We start from the raw sequence: 24057 nt of genomic DNA on the forward strand, positions 1-24057 counted from the left end.
CTAATTAATGCTCACATTTTCAGTTATTTTTACTATTTAAATTATGAGTATGGCTCTCAAGGAAAAATGTTTGAAAAAATGAATTGTTTATTGCAGTCTCAGTCAAAAAGGCTCCCGACCTCTGCATTAGATAGCTTCATCTTGATCCTGTTTGAACATATATTTTTTAGTGCTGTATGATATGAAATATTCCACCAATGTCTACATGGCAGTTTATTCACACACATTACGTGTCATTTAAAAAAAATTGCAAGCTGTTAGTACTGTTAACAAATGGATGGACATTTTAGGAACACTGCTTTGTACAAATAGATGCACTGGGCAACACTTTAGAATTCATACATTATAAGGCACTTGTTTAAAAACAGTTGCTGTGCATAGGTACCAGTAATACAAAGACATGAAATGATTTGCGAACACTAAACGCAAGAAATTAAGCAGGGTTACATATTGATAAAATGACTTTCAGGTATGGACAGCATTATTTGTGCCATCAGAATGATTACTTTGTGAAACCAGTCTATACCTCAGAAAAGTTTTACAATGGTACCTTATTAGGTGTAATTGACAGCAATAGATGTCCAATTCATTTTGACTGGATAGTGGATAGTAATTAGTTTGGTGCAAGTAACCCCCCCAAAGGTAAATATTGATTAGGTACCCATTACTGTTGATGGTACAAAGAATCAATAAAACATTTCCAGCGTCAACATGATTCATAAAATAAAAACACTTTAAGGACAGGGTGGTTAAGGACAAAATGGTTGACTTCAACACAAGTGATATGCAGAATCTCCATGGAGTAGGTGCCAAGGCTTAAGATTTTCTTGACAGCATGGGCGTGTCACTTCGCCTAAGATTATGGATGAATAACAAGATGCGTAACGATCTCCATGTAGAAGGCACTTGTTGAGTCTGTTAGCATTTTACATGTGCTCGGGATGGTTTTGCAAGCAGCTGATGAACTCTGTGACTGGATGGCCTTGGTAGCATATCTGATAGACAGCATTGAAGAGGGGGAACCTGGTAAAAGGAACATTTTGCAGTAAGTGTACTTTGTTGAACAATTTTATTTTTTGAGTTATTCCATAATTGAAGGACATTTTACATTCTGAACTTTGATTTTAAGTAATACAAATACTAAAACTTTTTGGGGAAATAAATTTGCACAATCAAAAATGGAAAAAAATGCTTTAAATTTTTAAGACGAGTTATTCGGAACTAACTAGCATTAGTACTGATTTGCAACCCTTTTACTGTGATTGTGCCAAATATTTTTTTAAAAATAAAAATATTTTTAGCCATTGATAGTTTAGTTCAAGTAGTTTCTATTACTGATGTACCGGAAAACCAGAGAAAGAAGGATTAGTTGAAAATGTTGAAGCCAAAATGTCCTCCAATTTGTTCTTAGGCTTACTTGTCAACCAAGTTTTTGTGCTTGAGGATGAGATAGACCTCTGCTGCAGTTGCGGGTCCTTGGAGCTTCTGACCATTCAGCATCTCCTTCTCCAGCGTCTCAATGGACTGACCAAGGGGCAAAACACAATGGTGAAATGTTGCCAAAGTTTGAAGTATGTCAAGCACGTATTCCTCCCACTCACCTTCCCTGTCTTTGCAAAGGCTTCGGCTACCTTACGATTGCGACCACCATAGCAGGTTGTGATGAGATCAGCAACACCACAGCTTTCAAGAAAGGTTGCAGAGGACACAGACCCGGCGGTGCAGAAAATGCGGGCAAAAGCAATCATCTCCATTAGGCCTAACCGGATCACCGCTGCCTTTGTGTTGTCTCCAAAACCCAGACCATCACAAAAACCTGCTCCGACTGCAACAATGTTCTATAAAATTGGGGAGATTATTGCATGAAATTTCACTGTAATATCTAAGAAAGACATTGCATCTAGGTTTCTGCCTATATTATACCAGTTCAGTCCACATTACTAGGCTGGGCACCAGTTCAGTGTTTCCTGCCTAATCCGCTTTGTCTGCTGCGATAGGCTCAAGAGACCCCCGTTACCCTTGAGAGAACAAGCGGATGGCTACCAGCGGATGGCTATCAATCACCTCCAGGAACACTCGCATAGTGTTCCTACATCGTGACGTCCTTTCTCGCTTCTTTATGGAATTGTTATGTCGAATGAAGGATTGTTTGTTCTTGCTTGCGCAGTTGGATTAATTAGTAACCTTGTAATTGTTTTGATTTATGGCTTTAAAATTACGAGAAATTACTGTTCGGGATGATAATTCTAAGATGGAGGCAAAGTCTGAATGTATCCTCACTTATAAGTTTCTACTCACCAAGTGCTTATTTAATTAAATGTCAATAATTGAATCAGAAATCAGCCTGGAGGGTTTTATAATTATATTAAAGTATAATTATTAATGAACCTATCAGATGCCTATTGTTGTCAATGGCAGCCAGCAATTTAATAACGGCCCTTGTGGTGGCGCTCATCTACCCACTGATAGGAGCCAAGTGTTCTCTGAAGTGGCAAGTGTAAAATATTTGATAATCACCAGAGTAGAATGTTTCATTTGTAAAGGTGTGCCAATTTCAGCCAATTGTGGGTCTTTGCTTCTTAAATTTTGTAAATACTACAGCTGTTTTTCTCATTTCATGTTTCTTTAATTTTATTCTCTTTTAAAACACAAATTGATTAGAGCACATTAAAATAAATCGTAGGGCGGCCCAGTGGGTGAGTGCTAAGCGTGTCGGCCTCAAAATGGGAGAACTGGGTCCAAATTGTTTTTTTATGTGAGCTTGCATTGCAAAGAAAAAAAAAAACTCACTTTCAAAGCTCCACAGATTTCCACTACATCATGCTCCTGCACCACAGTCACACGGAAGTTGCTGGTCTGCATGAGTTCCTTTAAAAGAGCTCCGTGTTTTTCATTTTTGCATCCTGAAAAATGAAAATAAATACACAATTTCTGAAAAATATGGCAGACTTTTCTTTATTCTTTGCTCCCCCTCAACTATGGCTCGGTTTTAAATACTGCATTATGTTGGCTGTCAAGAACTGCGCAGATGCAATGCAAAACAAAACAGCTGCTATTTAACAAGAAAGAATAAACCACATGCCAAACAATAGCAAAGCGCTAAATATATAACCTGACAATAACATTTTCTTCATGTTACTTGGATTGAAATGAAAACAGCTTTCTGATTTGTCTTTCTGAATGATACCGGTTGAATAGCTGCTCTTAAATTGCAGCTTCAGGCTGTTGCCCGATTTTTTTCCACTCTAAAAAGGCCAATCATTCAGAACACAAATGCTATTTAAAAAGCATTAAAAACGGAGGTAAAAATAATTGTACATTACTAGTAGGCGTGCAAAAACATGATTCAATTCAATAACAGTATACTAACAGTTTATAAATTTGCACTCAGTTTACATAAGGTGGACTGAGGGACAAACCTGTGGTGCATTTTGCAGTTTGTCATGTCTGTACTGGCTGGACATTGGCAAAATATAAGTTGGGTGAGACAAAAACAAAGTAAGATTTACCGATGGTGGTCTCGCAAAACTTTTCGTCTGCTACTTCGTTGGCAATGTTGGCCCCCATCAGAACACTCATTGCAATGCCGAGCTTCTCTTGGATCACATCAGAAATTAGTTTTAGTCCATTGGGCCCCTCATCCACACCCTAGGAAAAAGAAAAGTCACAACGCATAATTGTTTTACGTATTCACAGTGCAAAAAAGTATCGCAGTGGATGTAATACTTTATGGCTCTTAAGAGTATAATGTTCATTTACTGCAAAATCTAACCTTTATTAGAGAAATGCCAAGTGCGTCAGTCTTTATCCTGCCCTTCATGGCGTCACAGGCTTTCCCAATAAATTGGTGCGGGATGACAAACACCAGAATGTCTGCATCACAAGATGCCTCGACCAAGTCTGGAACTGCCAGCTGCGAGAACGACAGAATCAAATGAGGTATAAATTATACACTATGATGAAATTACTGTACCTTTGATATAATTTCCTACAATATATGAGGGTGAACAGACAAAGAAAGCCTGGGAAAAAAATGAACAACATAAAAAAAGCACAATCCACCAACCAATGACGGAATAGTAAAAAGGGCAAAGCAATATGCTGCAAATGTTTGGGAAACAATGAGAAAGCAACATTCATACATACCACATTTGCAGGTAGCTTATGCCCAGGAAGATACTTGACATTCTCATGGTCAGAGTTGATAATTTCAGTCAGTTTGCGCCCGCTCACCATCTCCTCAAACACCCACATTTTTACCATGCTGTCAAATTTGGAATTCTGAGCAGCATTGGCACCCACTATCTTGGCAATGGCAGAGCCCCTGTATTGTTTACAAGTTACAGTTAGTTTTTGACTTGGCCTAAATATGTTGTTCAACATAAAATTTGGTGTCGGATGGAAGACACTCATTGATTGTTGAAAGAAGAGAGGAGAGTGAGAGGGGTTGGGGGAGCAATGTGCTTGTAATAAAAACAAACATTGAATTTAACTTAAATGAACTTGATTTCGATACACACTTAAATGGGTGTAACTTTATTGTGCAATAACCGAGGCAAACGTGTTAATGTATTCCACCGCGACTTTTGAGTCGGTACTTCCTGCTTCCCCGTGTCTCGCAACAGTGTATTCCCCAGTTCGTTTTTCAAAATTATCAAACGAGCCACGACTCTTTTCGAAGGGTTCAGATAGTGTCTTTTCCGATTCTTTCTTTGCTCTAAAGTCACTGTCTTTGCAGATTATCGACTCGGTCACACTATCTCCTGCTAACTGTTTATCTTTTAAACATATTAAACGCAGGCTCTCCATCTTGTTATGAATGTCACCGCGCAGCTTGGAAATGACGGTCAGCCCTTCATTGCACTGGCCTGCTTTGGGCATTGATGGCTTTTGGAATCAGGATCTAGTAAAAAATGCTTTGTCCAAAAACTTGAGTTTATTTCAGTAAAGTAAATCAATAAAAAATATTGCAATTAGAGCTACAAAGACTAATTGATCAAAACAAGTAATTTGATTAAAAAAGTAGTTGTAAGATAAGCTGACAAAGTTGCTTTGGAATTGCTTGTTCGTATTGCACCCATTTTTGTAAGTAATAAAAACATCGTTGTCATAGAGACCTTGCCGTGCATCAATGTCATAGAGACGTTGCCCTGCATCATTGTCATAGAGACTTTGCCCTGAAGATGTCTAAACGTGTCAGTCCAAAGTCTTTATAACAGACTTGGGCAAACTACGGCCTTTTAATCCGTCCCGCTGACGTTGTCCAAAATGTTCTTTTTTTTGCCCAAGATGGCACCGTCAAGCGGAACCCAGTGGCAGTAGCTCTGTTCAGTCTTATTTGTTTTTTGTGTTTTACAGCCCTTCTATCTTTTTTAAAATTACATTTTAATATTTCTTAATACATCCCATTTTACTTTACTTTGTACTTTACACTTTTTTTAATGATAAGTGATGAGTATGTTAATACTTCAGTCCTTTTTTTCCGTTTATGTTTCATATGTACTGTTAACGGATGCAGTTTTTTATATATATCGTATCTTGCGCTCACCCAGCCCATCTGTCAATTTTTTAGTCAATGTGGCACAGTGTGTCCACAGCTGTTCAAGCTCTCCCCATCCTGCAGTCTGGTAATAAACGTATTTCCTTCAAATTGGTCTCACTCTTTCTGTGCCTGCTCCTGAAGCTGTTTACCAGACCCGACAAACTTTGGTGCCAAAACCAATCCAACAGGCCAACAATTGCTGGAGTGGTCACGCTAAAAGTAAAGTTGAGTCAGGGACTCCGCTCAGAGACAAATTCAGGGACTTGTGGTCTTGGTGTGATCAGAGATATTGGGTGAATCACAATATAAGTGTTGTTTAAATTATTAAGTAAGTGATTAATATGGGCCAGAAAGCGACGAAGGAGGTACATTTGTGGTCAAAAGTTTACATACTTGTGAAGAAGAAAAAGCCATGTCTCTTGAGTTTCCAGTTATTTCTACAACTCAGATTTTTCTCTGATAGTAATTAGAAAAGATACTTTGTCAGAAAAAAAGACATTCATGAAGTTTGGATATGTTATGACTTTATTATGTATTAACAGAAAAGGTGATCAAATCTACTGGGTCAAGAATATACATACAGGAACACAAATTAGCAATTTTGGTCACTTAGAAAGTTGTGTCAGGGAAATTAGGTTCATAGCATGGCCTCTTAACTTCTTGTGAGTGATAATGAGTGACTAGACCTGGTGACTTATGAGGCCATTCAAATAGGGCTCATTGGATGCAAACGCCCACAAATGCTACAATGGGAAAGTCAAAGGAGCTCAGCATAGATCTGAAAAAGCAAATCATTGATTTGAACAAGTCAGGAAAGTCACTTGGAGCCATTTCAAAGCAGCTGCAGGTCCCAGGAGCAACCATTTTTCTACATATAAAGTGCATGGAACTGTTTTATCACTGCCACGATCAGGGAGAAAATGCAAGGTATCACCTGCTGCTAAGAGAAAAATGGTCAGGAGAGCAAAGATTCAACCAAGAATCACCAAAAAGCAGATCTGGCAAGAATTATAAGCTGCTGGAACACAGGTGTCAGTGTCCACAGTCAAGCATGTTTTGCATCTCCATGGACTGAGAGGCTGCCGTGCAAGAAGGAAGCCTTTGATCCAAAAGCGGCAGCTTAAGGCTCGACTGAAGTTTGCTGCTGATCACATGGACAAAGATAAGACTTGGAGGAAAGTTCTGTGGTCAGACGAAACAAAAAACGAGCTGTTTGGCCACAATGCTCAGCAATATGTTTGGAGGAAAAAAGGGAGGCCTTTAACCCCAAGAACACCACGCCCACTGTCAAGTACGGTGGTGGTAGTATTATGCTGTGGGGCTATTTTGCTGCCAATAGAACTGGTGCTTTACAGAGAGTAAATGGGATAATGAAAGAGGATTACCTTCAAATTCTTCAAGATAACCAAAAGTCATCAGCCCAAAGATTGAGTCTTGGGCGCAGTTGGGTGTTCCAACAGGACAATGACCCCAAACACACATCAAAAGTGATAATGGAATGGCGAAATCAGGCTAGAATTAAGGTTTTCGAATGGCCTTTCCAAAGTCCTGACTTAAACCCCATTGAGAACTTGTGGACAATGCTGAAGAAATAAGTGCATGTCAGAAAGTAATCAAATTTAACTGAACTGCAACAATTCTGTCAAGAGGAGTGCATACCTGTCAACTTGTATATTTTAAACGTATTTTATACGTTTTTTTTACCATTTCAAATCATGTACGCCGTACACCGACTTTTGTACGGGATTTTTTTTTTTTTAAATCGCCAATATTTATGAAAACCGATCTCAACAAGACCGTTTTGGCTAAAACCCAGATAGTCTCGTAGGCTGGTAGCCAACGACGCTACCGTCATCGATCGTTATTATTGTCACGGTATAAATTATCAAGCATAAATTATTTGCAAAAATTATCCTCAATCGTATGTATTTTTTAGCGGTGCGTACAGCAATATCGATAAAGTAGGACATGCGCATGCGTAGATATTCATAGAGTAAATGTGGAAGCAAGCATGGAGGAGCCACCTAGTAAGAAACGAGTTACCGCGAGTAAACATGCGTCCTACGGTTTTTGTACGTTTTTTTTTTTTTTTTTTTTTTGGTAGGGGAATCATAATCATTTATAAGGGCAGTTATCGGCAGAGGTTGACAGGTATGGGAGTGGTCAAAGATTCAGAAGGTTGCCAGAGGACATGTTACCAAATATTAGCGCTGCTGTATGTATATTTTTGACCCAGCAGATTTGATATTTTTTCTGTTCACCCATAAAGTCATAAAATAACCAAACTTCAGGAATGTTTTTTTGTGACAAAGAAGTATGTTCCAATCACTTTCAGAGAAAATTCAGAGATGTAGAAATAACTTGAAACTCAAAAGAGCCATGAGGTTGTTTTTCACAAGTGTATGTACATTTTTTACCTTGACACTAGGTTTATTTATGGTATTCAAGTGGTCAACCAGCCAAATCCGTGTGTTCTTTTTTTTTTGAGTTGGAAGAAAACAGGAGAAACCCCACACAGGCAGAGGGAAAACATGCAAACTCCACACAGTTGAAACACACTGGGGATCGCACTCTTGATCTTGGAACAGTGAAGCGAAGATTCTAAAGACTCCCATGCTCACATAGTAAATTAAATTTACATATTTTTGCATTTTGAATTTTTAAACTTATTTTTATACTTTAGTTATTTTCCTTATTTACTTTTATCTATTTTATTTTTATTTAATTCCATATTTATTTGGGGATTTATTTTTTTAATCTCATTTCCGTTTGTAATGCACTTATTTTTTGGGGCAACAGTTGTCCGACGGCATGTGACGTCACCAATCTTTTTCAAGACAGACACTAGTCCTATACCAAAAGCGAGCCTTTCATAAGTACATTCTCTACGGTATTTTGCCACAAACAGAACGACATGCCTTGCCCGTTGCTATTCTATACGCTTCAGGTAAAACAAGACAGAGCCCAGAAAGCGAGCGGTCAGAAAAGAAGCACCTGACTAGCTAGCTGTAGGCACTGGCGACCGGTGCGTGCTGGTGCTAATTAGGCTAGCAACCGTAGCAACGGGGACCACAGAAGAGCTGTCCGCGCTCTTAAAGTTCGCCCTTTCTCTCGCTGGTCTTTGCATTGGATACACGTGAGCATCGGTGCGACTACTTGCCAATTTCCAGAGCCGATTATGCAGACTTTCTTCGCGGCAGCCATTGTGAAAAGGCAAAATCGATGAGCGGCTGAACTCCTCGCGAGGTTATGCAATCAAAAGCAGCTGCCTGCCAAATGTGCCAATGTCGACGCCGAGGCTACTAGCCGTATAGCCCATCCGTCGTTGTTATTGGCCCGCAAGAAGGGAGACTCCGGCCCGCCCATTGCAGTCGTCCACGTCGACTCCAAGCCGGCTTTCGATTACTCATTCAATGAGCTGACATGAGGATAGTGGGCTCAAAGTAACGGGGGCAAATGTCTCTCTCACGCTTCACCTCACTTGTGTCTGTCCATTCTCGTTAAAAAAAAGTATACCGTCCCTTCTAGAATTACCCGGTTTTACATTAAAATCAATTTTGTTTTCTGCAATAGAAGTTAATACATGTAATTATTTTCAAATATATACATTTACAATTAGGTTGGCCAGGTGGGGCGAGTGGTTCGCACGTCGACCTCACAGTTATGGGGTTCTGGGTTCAAATCCAGGTCGGCCCACCTGAGTGGAGTTTGCATGTTCTCTCCGGGCCTGCATGGCTTTCCCCCGGGTACTCCAGTTTCCTCCCACATTCCAAAAACATGCGTGGTAGGCTTATTGGACACTCTAAATTGCATCTAGATATGGGTGTGAGTGTGCATGATTGTTCATAGCCTTGTGCCCTGCGATCGGCCCAGAGACAGCTGGGATTGGCTCCAGCACCCCCTGCAATCCAATGAGGACAAAGCGGTTCAGAAAGAGAGAGAGAGGCTGCTAATGCATCTTAGAATCTGTTCAGAAGGCGTTAATTGGTCTATGCCTACCTAAATCAAGTTTTTTGTTACATGTTTTTTTAAATCTTATTTTCTATGTACACATGATCCAAAGAGTAAATTGAGCACATTCTTAAACCAAAGTACTTGTTCTGCTGATTAACTCCTTCAGAATAAAAAAAAAAAATAAAACTGATGCATAAACAGTAATGTACAAAAGGAAAATATCTTTGATCTGTTAAATTGAGTGTCGGATCTATTAAAAGTGAAAACAAAAAAAGACATTATTGTAAATTTGACAAATCACAAGAAATCTTTTTTTTTTTATATTAAATATCGGCTTATTTCTTTTTGTACTACAATTCCAATACAATGACCTTTCTTCAATTGTGTTGAGCAGTTAGAGGCCACATTAACTGTAGAAAACCTGATGTTTTACATTTGTCTCTTGTTTAATTTCACTAATGTATAATTACAAATTGGCATATTAAAAGTCACAAGACATACCTCTCAAATGTCTGAGGACAAGACAATGAAAGAGGACCTTGCGTAAGACTTGAACAAGAGAATAGAGACTCGTGAAGGAACTATTGAGTACAGATTCAGCAGTTTGTTAGTCTGAGGTTTAAAAATAAATCATCTTAGTTTAAGAAGGACATTTTAGCTTAAAACTCAACATGAAATACAAATGAGTAAGCAAAAAAAAATTGAATATTTCTGATATGCACATTTGTAAATATTTCATTTGTCATGCAGTCATTCACATTGAGACAGTATTTAAGGTCAGCAACTGCCTGGAGGTTCTGAGTTAATGCGAGTACTTGTACAGAGGGACTTCTATTAGTTAGGAAGAAAAATATTCTCTCTGTGAACAGAGGATTGCTCAGTGAAGGAAAGAAAGGAAGAAAACTATGAAGTGCAACAATCTTCATCACAAATTATGACTCAGAAAAGTTTAGAATAAATAAAAGGTAACATTAATTCTTGAACTTTAATGAAAATATTAAATTCTATATTTGTTTATATCATCAGACAATCGTAGAAAAAATTAAAGCAGTAAAATAAATAACTCAACTTATCTAATTAAAGCATGCATCTCCAAATGCCATGAGTTATGTACACTATTGATAGTGAAAGAAAACCCACAAAACGTGTGATTAAATATTCGGAGATGAAACGTTTTGTGTGTGTGTGTGTGTGTGTGTGTGTGTGGGGGGGGGGGGGGCTGTTAAATCGACCACGCAAAATACAAAGCACAGCGCAATCAAGCTGTGTAGTTTACAATATAAGATCTGACCAATTGCCACAAAACTAAAATGTAAAGCCTAAAATCCTGATTGTTTACTGAAGCCATCGTATAGAAGACAAATTCATAGCTAATTTATCACGGTTGTATATAATTTAGACAATCCTTAAACAATGCTGTTATGCAGTTGGTATGCATTTTTTTTTCATGCCATGTGGTTTAATTATTGTAGTTTAGCATTCAGATCAACGTGAAATACTGCAAGTAATTTAGATTCTCAATAATATATGACCGAATGTTGCAAGATTCAAACTACTAAACAGGGACTGCTAGAAACAACATGAACTCATCCGATACCAGCAGCAGCCTTTGGCCTTAGCATTGCACAATGGTGAACAGGCTATCAGTATACAACCTCATCTGCATTGGTAGATCATATTCCTGACTGCTATGCAGTGCTACATGCGACCTGAGCCCTAGATGGGGACATAGTTTTCAACAATTTGTTGTCGTTATTATCAACAGATCCGTTCACAAAAGCTAATCGCCTCCAAGTCAAAGTTTTTAAGGACATAAATTGAAGACCAGGCCAGGTTCTTGTGACTAACTCATTTCCTGCCATTGATGCCCAATAGTCATCCAATTTTAAACTGAAAGTTCTGGGGGTGAATGCTCTTGTTTGCTGCTAACCACTCCAGCCACTTTTTTTCTTTACCTCGCTTCATTTTTATTGTACAGTAATACCTTGAGATACGATCTTACGGGACCAAGCTCGTATGTCAATTTACTCGTATCTCAAATCATTTTTTCCCATACAAAATAACTAAATACAAATTATTTTTCCCATCCTCTGAAAAAACACCAAAAACAGGTTATTTTTCCAATGGAAAAACTTATTTGTTCCACCTACTCGCAAAGTAACAAATACCTATATAGTGGTTAAGATTTTCAATAAGAAAATATTTAATTACTCACTACAGACAGATGGGTGCGACCTACTGTGGAATATGCGGACGAGAGAAAGGACAGTAGAAAGACTTGGCGGACGGCAACGCACTCGTAACATACCATAAACTTTAAATTTAACTTAAATGAACTTAGATTACTGTACACACATTTAAAAATAAGTTTGAATCTTACGTAAATTTAAATCTGCGTTAACCGAGGCTAAGATATTGATGTATTCCCCAGCAGCTTTCGAGTCGAATCTTTCTGCTTCTCCATGCCTCAAAACCGAGTGTATCACAGTTCGTTTTTTTTAAATTATCGAACCAGCCACGACTCACCTTGAAGGGGTGGTGTCTTTTTCAGACGTTTGCTTTTCTTTCAAGTCCATGTGGATTCTGCTGCAACCTGTATGCCCAATGCTCACAGATAACTTTATGCGAGAAAGGCAAAGCAGTGCTGTTCTCATAAGCAGCCTCTCCCATAGTCACACGGATGGCCTCATCAGGAACCATCTTGTATGGTCGTATCTCAAATTTGTCTCCTATCTTGAAGTATAAATTTGCTCAGAATTTTTCTCGTATCTGAAATATCTCATATCTTGGCACACTCGTATGTCAAGGTATTACTGTATGTAAATCTTTTTATGACTAATGTGTGCACTTTTTGGTGAAACTGTAAATCTCATTGTACTATACAGTGGTACGTCAACATACGAGTGGTCCGACATACGAGAAATTTGAGATACGAGTACAATTTCGGGCAAATATTTATCTTGAGATACGAGAACGATTTTGATATAGGAGCAGACAGCGGACGTGAGAGGCTGCTCATAAGAACATCCTGGGCACTCTCTCTCCCCACAACTAACTCGTGTAATGTCTCTCTGGTCGCAACTCCCTCACGTAATGTCTCTGCGAGCACTGGGCGGAGCGTTGCGTTTTTTTTAATCTCCCCCTGCCCCCTAAGTCATTGCGAATGGAGAGGCGATTGCTTATTCGAGAGTTATATATGCTATTTGTTGGCAAGTGGTCGTGCATTATCCTATTGTGAGGACATTTAATGCTTAATTTTCGCAATATTTCATTTCAATGGGAAACTTTCGTTTGAGGTATGAAAGTATACGAGCTCAGTCCCAGAACGAATTAACCTCGTATCTCGAGGTACCACTGTATAAAACATACCAAATCTCAGACCAGATCTCTGAATATTGTTAATTTTAATGGAGGCATTGAAGAGCTTCATAAATTACATAGTCGTTAATTTAGCTACATTACCCGTACTACATCTCATACTAATCGTAAGACTTTTTTCTTTGGAGTAATGCAACAACTTTATTCTAGTCTCAAACTGTCTTTATTACCTGATAATACTAGGACTTAATCTTGTTGTCTCTTAATCTTTTTTTTTCTTTTTTGGCACAAATACCCTACAGTTTTTGAGATTGTGTCTTTGTTACTTATTTCAGTCCCTTGCACTTGCATTCAATACAATGAGGTAGACATCTACAATGTTTTAATGTAAAATTAGGAGACTGCGATGGCATGAAAATAAAATTGGGATATGGAATACACTAGTCAAGTAAAAATTCCCTAGAAATTATCCATATTATTTTACATAAACCAAAAAACAAAATTACTTCATGTGAATAAACCAAACACGTTGACATCATTTTGTTAATGTCTACCAGGGCTCCAGACTACCCTTACATAGTGGCATTTGTGCCTCAAACTTGACACATTTGGATTGGAATTTTAATGACTAACTTTTGCCTCTGCAAAATATAGATTTTTGATAGATTTTTATCTTTAAAAAGATTCCTTTAATATTTTTTTTGTTACCAACACACTTCTGCTCCAGACAGAAGCACAGTTGATGACAGTAATGCACAGATGAGAAGAAATGTAGGTGTTTAATTTGTGCGCCTCTGAAGTTCTACTTGCACCCAAGTCCACTGCTCCTAGTAAAACAGTTAGTGCTGCTGTGTGTGTCAAAAAAAATGAGACATTGGCATCCAACTCTTGAAAAGTCACTGCAATCCTGTCCTAGATGTCATTTTCTTCGTTTCCGCAGTCACAGTTGACAAACTTTGCCTTGTTTCTCAAAACTATACAAAGTCCATTGAAAATCTTTGAAATGCAGGACTCCTAATGAAAGTTACTGACAGGACACTTGACATCGTCAAGGCTTAGCACAGTACCCTGATCGCTGTTGTTGTGTTTGTGCTTTTTATCAGAGCAGCGACAGAGTTTGTACTTTATGACCTGAGAAGATAGAAGTAGCATGGCAGGTGATGAAAGAAAACGGGATTAGATTAAATTTGAGAGAGAATAAAAAGTCTATACACACACACACACACGCCGTGACCGGACGTTTGGTCGCTGGTCTTTTGGTCGCCGGTCAAATGTAATTAGATATTAAATACTTGGATATTAAACTCTCTCTCCTGGATATTAAACTCTCTCTCTTAGATATTAAACTTTCACTCATGAATATAATTTTGAGAGCTGGCTTCAACAGTAAACTCTCTTTCACCATTTGACCGGCGGCCAAAAGGGACCAAAAGATCGGTGACAAAAAAAACGGTGACCAAAAAAACGGTGACCAAAAGACCGGCGACCAAACGTCCGAGCACCCACACACGTGCATGCATGCACACGCACATTCACACGCACATTCACACGCACACACACATCTTTTCAAATGGCATTTAAAAAGAGACACCAAAATAAACCATTTGAAATTTATTTTAACCAATAATGTGACTTTTTTCCTACACTACTAAATTGGAAACAATACATTTTAAAATGGGGATTATATATCAACAACAGAGATAATTTAGTGGCATAAGTGTGCCCTCATAAATGGGTTAGGGGCAGTTTTAAGGACGAATCAATCACACTTAAAATCATGTTAAATGGGAGTCATAACACAACATCCTCTAATTCAGTGTTTTTCAACCTTTTTTGAGCCACGGCACATTTTTTACATTGGAAAAATTTGTGGCACACCACTTACCAAAAATTTTACAAAATGACACTCTGTATAGTATATTTACTACAGCACGGACACTGGACAATGACATCATATTTGCAGAAAACTATTAATAAATGTTAATTTTAAAAAAAGGATATTGGATAATTTCTCACGGCACACCTGACGATCTCTCACGGCACACTAGTGTGCCACGCCACAGTGGTTGAAAATCACTGCTCTAATTAACCTCAATTTTTATTTTTGTACATTTTCTTTAGTCCGCTACTTTTTCCAAGATTTACTTACCTCATAAAAATAGTCAAAAATCTCCAGAATGGTAAGTATGCTAGCACCAATGAACAGTCCCATTTGACCTCCAATATCCCCTGAAATATTTAAATCACAGTGTGAGACTTCAGTTAAAAGAATTACTATTCACAAATGTCGAACTAATTTTTCTGTCCACTTGTAAATGATTTATATAAGACTGTACCCAATAGTCCAGCCACTTCATAAGCTTTCTTTTGCTCAATAGTTTCGTAGTTGAGAGCCTCAAAAAAGATGTCCAAAACCAGAAGATTTTCCCTGCAAAAAAATCATTTGAAATGGATTAAGTTAGCCAAGATGTGGCCTGACAATAACACTGTGTTGAACATCGTTGTCAAATATGTATGAACAAACTGGCTCCATTACTTATATAATGAATAGAAAATGGCTATTTTCCATATTTTTAGAAGTTGTGAGACTTACTTAATGTACCGCTCAGATTTGTTGTATTTCTTTGCAAGATATTTGGCAGAGGCCTTGCTGGGGATTTTTACAAAAGACAGTTCTTTGCTGTATCTGGTTATGTTGCATGGCGTTTCACAAACACAGAAATCATTATCTCGCTGCACCAGAAAGTCTGTAGAGCAAGAAAAGAACAATCCTCTGGAAAAATTGTTTTATTGTGTCAGTACCATGTTAAAAATTAAATCTAGTTTCTCTGTCTAGGACCATACCACATTACAACAAAGCCTATTTTTTTACCAAGAGCGGGATCAGCACATTCTTTGTACAGCTGCGGCGTACAGTAGGGTGCATCGCCTGCAAAAAACACAATACAGTAATCCCTCGATTATCTCGGTTAATGTAGACCAAACATAAATGAATAACCATGATGTAGGGTCACCCCTATTTAAAAAATATTTTTTATTTTATTTTTTTACTTCAGTGCTGAGTCCTAGTAGCAAGCGGAGGACAGAGGAGTGGATTCCACTTGTGAGGTTCAGCGTGGATTTTCACATTTTTATGTAGTTACAAAAAAAAAATTACCCAAAAATGTTTCCCCCAGAACAAAAAAACGCGATGCAGTGAAGCCACAGTATTTGAAGCCGCAATATTTGAGGGATTACTGTAATAGAAATGCATATAAAGTATGCATAGGGCTTGGGAGGAGACGGAATTTGAATGCTTACATGGTATCTATATTATATACTGTTTGTTGCCGCTATGTAGATAAAGAACAGATTGTAATAAATCTGCCAGTCGGTAAACACATAGGGAAGGCCACGCTTATGTATTCCATTGTGCGTGGCTATTTGTCTGTTTGCTTGTACAGTGGCACCTCAAGATACAAGCTTAATTCGTTCCGGGACTGAGCTCATATGTTGATATTATCGTAACTCAAAAAAATGTTTCCCGTTGAAATGAACTAAAAACAAATTAATTCGTCGCAAACCCCTGAAAAAAAAAAACCAAATACCGGGTATTGGATAGTTGAAAATGTTTTATTTGTTCCTACTTTGCCATCTATTAACAAAATAACAAATAACTAGTGGTTTAATAGTATATTAATTTATGTTTAATAGAACTAAAATTAGACAGATTTCGGAGAGGGTAGAGAGAGAGGGACAGAAATGGTGGGGACTTTTTTTCAGAGCCAAGCGCTCGTAACAATACAAACAAATTTAAATGAACTTGGATTACGATGCAGACACTCAAAAATAAAATACACTAAAATTAATTCTAATTCTGTTTTAAATTTTCACACCTTTCTTCTCCCGGGTTGGCTCTATTTGCCCCGCCTCCACCCAGACTTTCACGTGCAAGAGGGGCTGTTTGCTATTGTATTCCTTTCAAAATTTTCCAAAAGTTATGCACACAAATCTCATCACAATAGGATAACGCATGACCACTTGGCAATGAGTAATAGATATAACTCTCATATTAGCGATTGCCTCGCCAGTCGCAATGACTAACGGGGGAAAAAAACACTGAAAAAATGCAACGTACCACCCAGTACTCGGAGAGACATTACACGAGGGAGTTACGACCGGAGAGACATTACACGAGGGAGTTGTGGGGAGAGAGACAGTGCCCATGATGTTCTTATGGGCCTCCTATTGCGTCCGCTGTCCGCTCATATATCAAAAATTGTTTCGCACTTCAAGATAAATATTTGCTAGAAATTATACCCGTATCTCGAATTGCTCGTATTTCGGGCCACTCGTATGTCGAGGTACCACTGTATGTTTATGCTTAAGATAACTCAAAAACATTTAAGGATTATAAACAAACTGTCAGGATTTGCTTGCTAAATGAAACGGATAAGGTGACTACATTTTGGGGTAAGGAAGTCTAAATTCAAAGGTCAGAAAAGGAATTTTGCGATAACTTGGTAATGGATTAATTTATTTTTACTAAAGTTTTCTCTGTAGGTGATAAGAAGAGAGGTTAAAAGGCTATGACATCAGAAATATAGGGATGCTGTAATTATACTATTATTTTTATAGAGTGCTCCTCTATTTTTGTTTTTGTTTTATTATTGTTGTTTTTGCAGAAATCCAACTAATTTCAAAAGTTTTAAGAGTATACAAAGTTGTTGGATGGCTTCTTACCTGGCATGTGAACCATGCGGCAGTTACAATTGTCCACTAGGTAGCGTGTTTCACAGTCAATACGACAGGCTGAGATGCTGTAAGTATCAAAGAAGTCCAAGTCTATGGGTGACACCTTGCAGTCACCCCAAGGTGGTGGGAGATATATTAACTGCAGCATTACAAAACAATTTTGTTATTAGGTATTTGTAGGAATGAAATCAAAAGCTAAACAAAAAACCAATGCTTATCTTTTAGTAGAGTGAACACATTTAGATATTATTAAAAGAGAAATATAATCAAGTATAGTATGAGACAACAATGGAAGATATAATTAACCTTTTGTAAAGATAATGTTGAAAATAAACAGGAAAAGACAGCTTTGGTGGAAGTGAGGCAAAAAGAAAAATCGTCACCCTCTGTTCCTGACAGGAGACAAAAGTTTGGAATCCAGGAGCGACTCCAAAACCAAGCTGATCAATAAAAGACGGTTCATCTTGACTGTGGATCTGCACTTTGATACCAGCTTCAAATGATGTCTCATCTGAAAATTGAACAAAATAGGGCATCATTGGAACACATGGCTGCATGAGTGAGTGAGCAATATTCCAATGACCTGTTTCTCCCCACACAGGCAGGTACTCGTCCTGTTGGATGTCCAACATGAGCTCTAGTCCGTTACCCATTCCCCCCTTGGTCGTTAGGAGTGGAGGGCGATCTTTACCTCCGGCGTTAAAGGTGTAACATTTGCCATAACGAGTGAAGACCTGAAAATAAGAACTGATTATTAATCAGTTTTCATGATACATGTTTGTCTTTCTTTGTGGGTGAGCATGTAGAAGGGAAAATTAGGGGGACAAGGAAAAGAGAAAAACACATGACCATTCCCTGCATTTAAAAAGAAAATGCATTTTGGTAAAATTATGGAGGCTTTATTTGAAACAAGCAGGGGGCCCGGCTTTGTAAATCCCACCTGCTTGAACCAAATGACATTTGTTGCGCTATTTAAAAAATCTCTTTGGAAAAATGGGTTAGATGAGAAAAGAAAATTTCAATTGCATGCATGCAGACCCCACAGCTGATATTGCCCTTGCTAAGTCCACACCCTCAGTAAGGCAGCTGAGCATGGTCGGGCCTATGTAACCAGGATATAGACGCAGAATCCCGGGGTGGAAGCCTCACCACCACTTTGAAATGCAGAAGATTGTTTACACCTTTCCCAATTTGATACAAAATGAGAACTACTCTTTTTTGGCATAAGTGGTGAAAAATTATTGCGTAAATGTATGTAATGTATGCAAAAAGGAATGTATAATACAGTGGCAGTCCGTGAATTTCCTAACGACGCCTTCAGCTCTCGGAATCAATCAAACCCTCAAAAAATATTTTATGGCTCTAAAACCTCTAATGCAGCTACAGCTGTGACAAAAAAAAAATAATATCCTCGTACAATTAAAATATTATTTCAGGAATAAAGCCATATTTTACTCACCAAAAATAATTTTTACCTTTACACAATATCATCGTCCTGTCGTATTTCTGGCATACATTTTTATTCGATTTAGTGAAAATGTTCGTTCCAGGTTGTGACAGGCTTGCTTGCTTTGGAGTTGTCCGACCCTTCTTAATGATGTCCAGCGTTTTTTTTCTTGAAAAGTCCGTCTTAAAAATGGCTTTGACAGTAGATCTGTAAAATCAATTTCTTCTCCCCCCTCAGCCATTGCGGGTTGACAAAACTGCTCTTAAATCAACATAACAATATAGTAGCTTTTGCGGAGCGATCGTTAATTCAAGACTACTTCTTGTTGGCAAGTGGTCGTGCCTCATCTCATTGTGAGGACATTTGTGTGCATCATTTTCGGAATATTTTGAAGGGAATACAAAAGCAAACAGCTCATCGATAGCAAACGTGATGGTGGAGGCGTGGCAAACAGCTAACCGGCCAGGTAAAGGTATAAAAATGTAAAACTAAATTAGAATAAAGTTTTGTGTAAAGTTACATTAAGTGACTGTTTGAGTGTGTTTGTATACATTAGTCCAAGTTCATTTAAATTAGTTTGCTCTGTTATGAGTGTGTGACATGCTAAAGTGTTTAAGTTATTAACGATTTCATGTTGGGGATGGACAACTAGTTTTGGATTGGATGTTTATCGGTGTTCGATTATTGATGCCTTGATCCACAGAGCAAGTGTGACATGTTAAATTGGGAATCTGTATTCGATTATTGATGCCTCAGTGTACATAGCTGCAGGCACGAGAGATTTTGAGTCATGACAGTAAAAGTTGGGTTGAAGACAAAAACTAATCACTGTTGTGATTATTTCTCCCTCTTTCAAGATGAAAATGCAGGGTGCAACATTTGGAGGCACCGCTGAGATTGCTGTTCAGATGACCAGTGTCCATGACCTGATCACTGAATTCTGAGCCAGCTAAATCCAAACACTACAAAACAGGCATGGCAGTGAAGAGAGGTATTGCTGTTTAAGAAGAACTGGAAGTTGGCCAAGCTGAGATCAGAGAGACAGTAAAGACAGTTCAGAGTTCACTCCTGCACAGTCAACAGAACTCCTACATCCTCGACAAAATGGAACAGTTACTCGAAGAGGTCGCAAGAACATTATACAACCTGACGGAAAATAACCTACTGGAAATATGTGATTTTCTTAACATATTGAGAAGTGCTAAACGGATATCACGTTACTTAAATACTTAAATGCATCTTACGCGCTCACTTTCAGGAAACAAGTGCTGCCGACCTCTATATGCAGTTATCTTCAGACGTGCAGCATATCAAAGAGACTCCTCAAAGTTTCTTAATGCGAGTCTTAAGTCTTAGGCAGAAGGTTCTGTTTGTATCCCGAGAATCAGAATCAGGACTCCAGTACGAATTTTAGTCGAGCGTATGTGCTTGCACTCTATACTCACTGGTCTCCAGAGTGACAGTCTTAGGGTAGATATGCAGCCTCTCTTGCTGGAATGTAAGAATTCAGATGAGCTTTTACTAGAGCAGTTAAATGTAGCCAGTGCTAATGTTAACGGAAAGGAGAAATAAAAAAAAATGTAGTGCCCTACAGGGAGCGACATATGTTAGCAAGGTACAGTCAGAAGACCTACGACCTGCCAATTGTCCTGGAGAAGAAAAACCAAAAGTGTCCCCTGAGGTACTAGTGGAGTTGACTGAACTTAAGATAAGTGATTGCTTCTCTTAAAGATCATAGCCTGATCAAAGAGACACTACAGGAGGCTATGTTTCAGCCTCAGTCCTACCTCCCACCCTCAGTTAGAAGACCAGTTAGGGAGCCTCAGCCACCTTCTGCAAAACAAAATTACTACAGCGAGCCCCCAGCACCCAACTGGAACACTAGCCGCCCTACTTATGTCCCAAGGAGGTGTTTTGTCAGCAGAGAGGGCGGGATGTGCGGTGCACACACTGTTATTAGTGTGGGAGTAGAGAACATTTCCAAGCTAGATTTAAAATTCGAAGTCAGATCACTATGAGAAGCCCCTTTTGAACGGCTAATAGTTGCCCCTCCGGGACGAGTGTCAACCATGAACAAGGAAATGTCCCCTTCGACTCTGCCTTCCTTACAGGTGTGTTGTTCAGTGTCAGATGCAAATGAGTCAGCTGCTGCGTCAATCAACTCCATACCAAAAGAAGAGATTATAGCAGAGCTAACTCAGGAAAGGGAAGGTGTGCTTCGTGTGCTTTGTGGCACACCCAGTCCACTGTCCATCGTCAATCCTCCCAGCATACAACAGCAGCAGGTGGGAACTAAGCAACACCTGATGGTGGAATTTACAAGAGCTAGAAGAGAGGAATGAACAACTGCTGGACAACAGACACGAGCAGGAAAACATGGAGGAAGAAATAAAAAGGCTCCAGCAGGAAAATTTTAACCTACTCGTAGAAGCATGTGGAACCCGTACCTACCGCGATGAACTGGATGCGCTGAGAGAATGCGCAATTAAAGCTGTCAAGCTGGAGAGTGAGGTATCACGCTACAGGGAGCAAATGCACAGGATAGAGTTTTACAAGGCCAAAGTGGAGGATCTCCAAGAGGATAACTGAATACTGCCGGAAACCAAAGAGGTGTTTGAGGATCAATTGGCAGGCTGGAGAGCACGCTTCTGAATGCCTGGATCTACGATATGGAACAAGGAAGGGATGCGGATCGTAAATGCATTGAGGAGCTGCAGGAAGAAAACTTGACTTTGTGTTTAGTTCAGTGGAGGAGCAGAGAAGAGTCTCAGCACCTATGATGGCAGATAGAACTACTATCTAAAACTAATGACAACTTTCAGGGGTAGCAGACTCGAAGTGAGGAGGTTATTGAGCAGATCCGAAGTTGACTGTTAAAACTGGAGAAGGAGAACCAAAGTCTTCTCCAGACTGTCGAAGAGTTCAGATCTGTCCATATTCACAACAACATGCAATTCAACATGAAGTGAAAACAATTCTGGTTGCTTCAAGAACAACAACAAATTGTCGGGGGGAAAAAATCCTCTAGTTCAATTATTGTATTCAGGGTCATACAGACCAAAGACAGTTAAACCGAGAAAAAACGTCCTCGCTGCTGCTTGGTCACGGCATTTGGCTCTACTTTTCTTTTTTTATGCGGAGAATTATGGCATTTTTTGTTTTGTTTCCCTTGCAGACTCTATCTCCTGCTCCACTTACTCACCCACCTCTGCTTCATTTGATGAATATTTCACAGGCCAGTAGAGACACTCTCCCTCTCTCATCCAATTCCCAGACTCCGTCCAGCCTCTCAGTACCTATCACCTTCAGAGACAATAGCATCGGAGTGCTGAGTAAGGCCCACTTGAGGGAACTTGGTGGGTGCATGAACAAGTGTTTCTCCTCTCTGAATAAGGGGGCGGCTTATTAATGCATGATACATTTTATATTCTCTTTTTAAAGTCTAGTAAGCCATTATAAATACCCTACTTCACGTCCAATCCGTTTTGACAGTCCCTGTCATTATAGGTTGAATGTCTAATACTGTCAAAGGCAGCCACTGAGTTCAAGTATTTTGCTTGCATTGGACTCAGACTCAAGGCTTTCTTGCACTTTCTCTTGGGTGAGGAATAAACATGTTGGGGTTTTTTGGAAGAGTCGCCGAGTCAATATGCTCGGGGTTTATTAGGAGATGGCTCTTATTAATTCATAGAGAGCTTATCAGGGGAGCACCAGCCATAACTTTGGACACCATAAATATTCTGATCCGTAAGTGTAAAAAAAGTGTATTAATTAAAAATTAAACAATGTGAAATCGAAAAATATATTTAAAAAAATCAACTAACAAACTAACCAAACTCAGCATTACAATATAAAAGAAAATAGAATAGAATTAATGGTGGTGAAAAAGAAGTAATCTATTCATAAATTACAATTTTTTAAAATCTTATTTTAGATATTTGTTTGTTGATTTCAGAGCTAATTTTAATATGAAGAATACATTTACTCTATTTTGTGTGTGTGTGTATGTATATATATATATATATATATATATATATATATATATATATATATATATATATATATATATATATATATATATATATATATATATAAATTAAATGCTTATTAAATGCTTTAATGCTTAACTATTAAACTCCTCATTAGGATTATTAGTTTCACATCTATTTATACCATATTTTCCCCACTATAAGGCGCACTAAAAAGTCTTCTTGCCGACACACTTTTTATATAGAGAGAAGGTGGACGTGGGTGGAGTCAGACGCTAAAGGCAAGCCCCTACAAGGGACCCGTATATGTATAGTGTGGGCATGTGTTTATTGCAATACAATTTCGGTTTGGTTTCTAAGCCCCCCCGAAGCATCGGTGAAAAACCAAGTCACAAAAATTAACTCTGAGCTTTCCGTCATTCCCGAAGGCGTAACTAAAGCACCCGGCTAGTTACGCTAGCTACTACTTGCGAATGGATTGTGGCCGCCTGGACGAACGTGTCTGCTTGCATGGGTGTTCGAGCTTTTGCCAAAGGTGGCATCATTTCTGTGGAGCCACATGGCAATGACAGTGACTCTGACAACTTAGAGAGGGAATCCGGCGTTTTCGAATACTCATTTGGACAATTGTTCAATTGGGACACCGAAAATGAGGACTTTGATGGATTTGTGGGTGATGATGACGTGAGTACATTGCAAAATGGCTAAATAAAGTACAACCGAACTCAGTTTTGTTTCCGTTGCCTTTTTACAAATGTCATTTCAGCCATTATTTGTTGCCAGGGTCAGAAATCCGCCTCAAGGCCTTCACAATTAGTTCTGCAGGCTCTTCTGCATTAAACAAGCGTCGATAAGACTGTTGCCTTAACCAATCAGAATTCGATTTGGTGAGAACAGGCCTTCTCGCAGGCGTAGGGATACGTCATTGCTTTCACCAACTATGATTGGGCTAGTGATAGAGTAGCCGGGCCAGAGTGAGCCAGCCAAAGTGAGCAAACTCAACTCACAATGGCTGATGAAGGAAAACAAATGGATTTGGTTGCAGATTTGCTGCCAAATCCATTTTCAAGACG

The 24057-nt window shown here is 38.8% G+C and overlaps 2 protein-coding genes across 2 annotated transcripts in view; both read right to left on the reverse strand.

The window, feature by feature from the left end:
* Positions 1 to 198: 198 nt before the first annotated feature.
* LOC144200447 (glycerol-3-phosphate dehydrogenase [NAD(+)], cytoplasmic) lies at positions 199 to 8921 on the reverse strand. Its single transcript, XM_077722614.1, has 8 exons — positions 8703 to 8921; positions 4147 to 4324; positions 3773 to 3913; positions 3510 to 3648; positions 2791 to 2903; positions 1602 to 1838; positions 1418 to 1524; positions 199 to 1023 (listed from the first exon to the last, which is right to left on the reverse strand). Exons 1-8 carry the CDS (start codon positions 8744 to 8746, stop codon positions 927 to 929), a joined length of 1056 nt encoding a protein of 351 aa, XP_077578740.1. The 5' UTR covers positions 8747 to 8921; the 3' UTR covers positions 199 to 926.
* Positions 8922 to 10933: 2012 nt separating this feature from the next.
* Positions 10934 to 24057, reverse strand: part of LOC144200438 (acid-sensing ion channel 1-like) — a 33484-nt gene continuing 20360 nt past the window's right edge. The window contains exons 3-10 of the mRNA XM_077722602.1: positions 18132 to 18282; positions 17932 to 18059; positions 17537 to 17687; positions 15687 to 15743; positions 15408 to 15561; positions 15151 to 15242; positions 14964 to 15043; positions 10934 to 13945 (exon numbers count right to left, since the gene is read on the reverse strand). Coding sequence (XP_077578728.1) covers positions 13829 to 13945; positions 14964 to 15043; positions 15151 to 15242; positions 15408 to 15561; positions 15687 to 15743; positions 17537 to 17687; positions 17932 to 18059; positions 18132 to 18282 — 930 coding nt within the window. The 3' untranslated portion in view covers positions 10934 to 13828. The remainder of the gene's footprint in view (positions 13946 to 14963; positions 15044 to 15150; positions 15243 to 15407; positions 15562 to 15686; positions 15744 to 17536; positions 17688 to 17931; positions 18060 to 18131; positions 18283 to 24057) is intronic.

The sequence above is a fragment of the Stigmatopora nigra genome, chromosome 1 (genome assembly GCF_051989575.1).
Source record: "Stigmatopora nigra isolate UIUO_SnigA chromosome 1, RoL_Snig_1.1, whole genome shotgun sequence".
NCBI lineage: Eukaryota > Metazoa > Chordata > Actinopteri > Syngnathiformes > Syngnathidae > Stigmatopora > Stigmatopora nigra.

Excerpts from the sequence above, each read along its gene's own strand:
- LOC144200447 (XM_077722614.1), bottom strand. The coding sequence starts at position 8,746 with ATGGCTGCCGCGAAGAAAGTCTGCATAATCGGCTCTGGAAATTG. Across the intron at positions 3,649-3,772 it reads TTGGCATTTCTCTAATAAAG|GGTGTGGATGAGGGGCCCAA; the intron begins GTTAGATTTTGC and ends TCTTTTTCCTAG. Across the intron at positions 1,839-2,790 it reads AAATCTGTGGAGCTTTGAAA|AACATTGTTGCAGTCGGAGC; the intron begins GTGAGTTTTTTT and ends CCAATTTTATAG.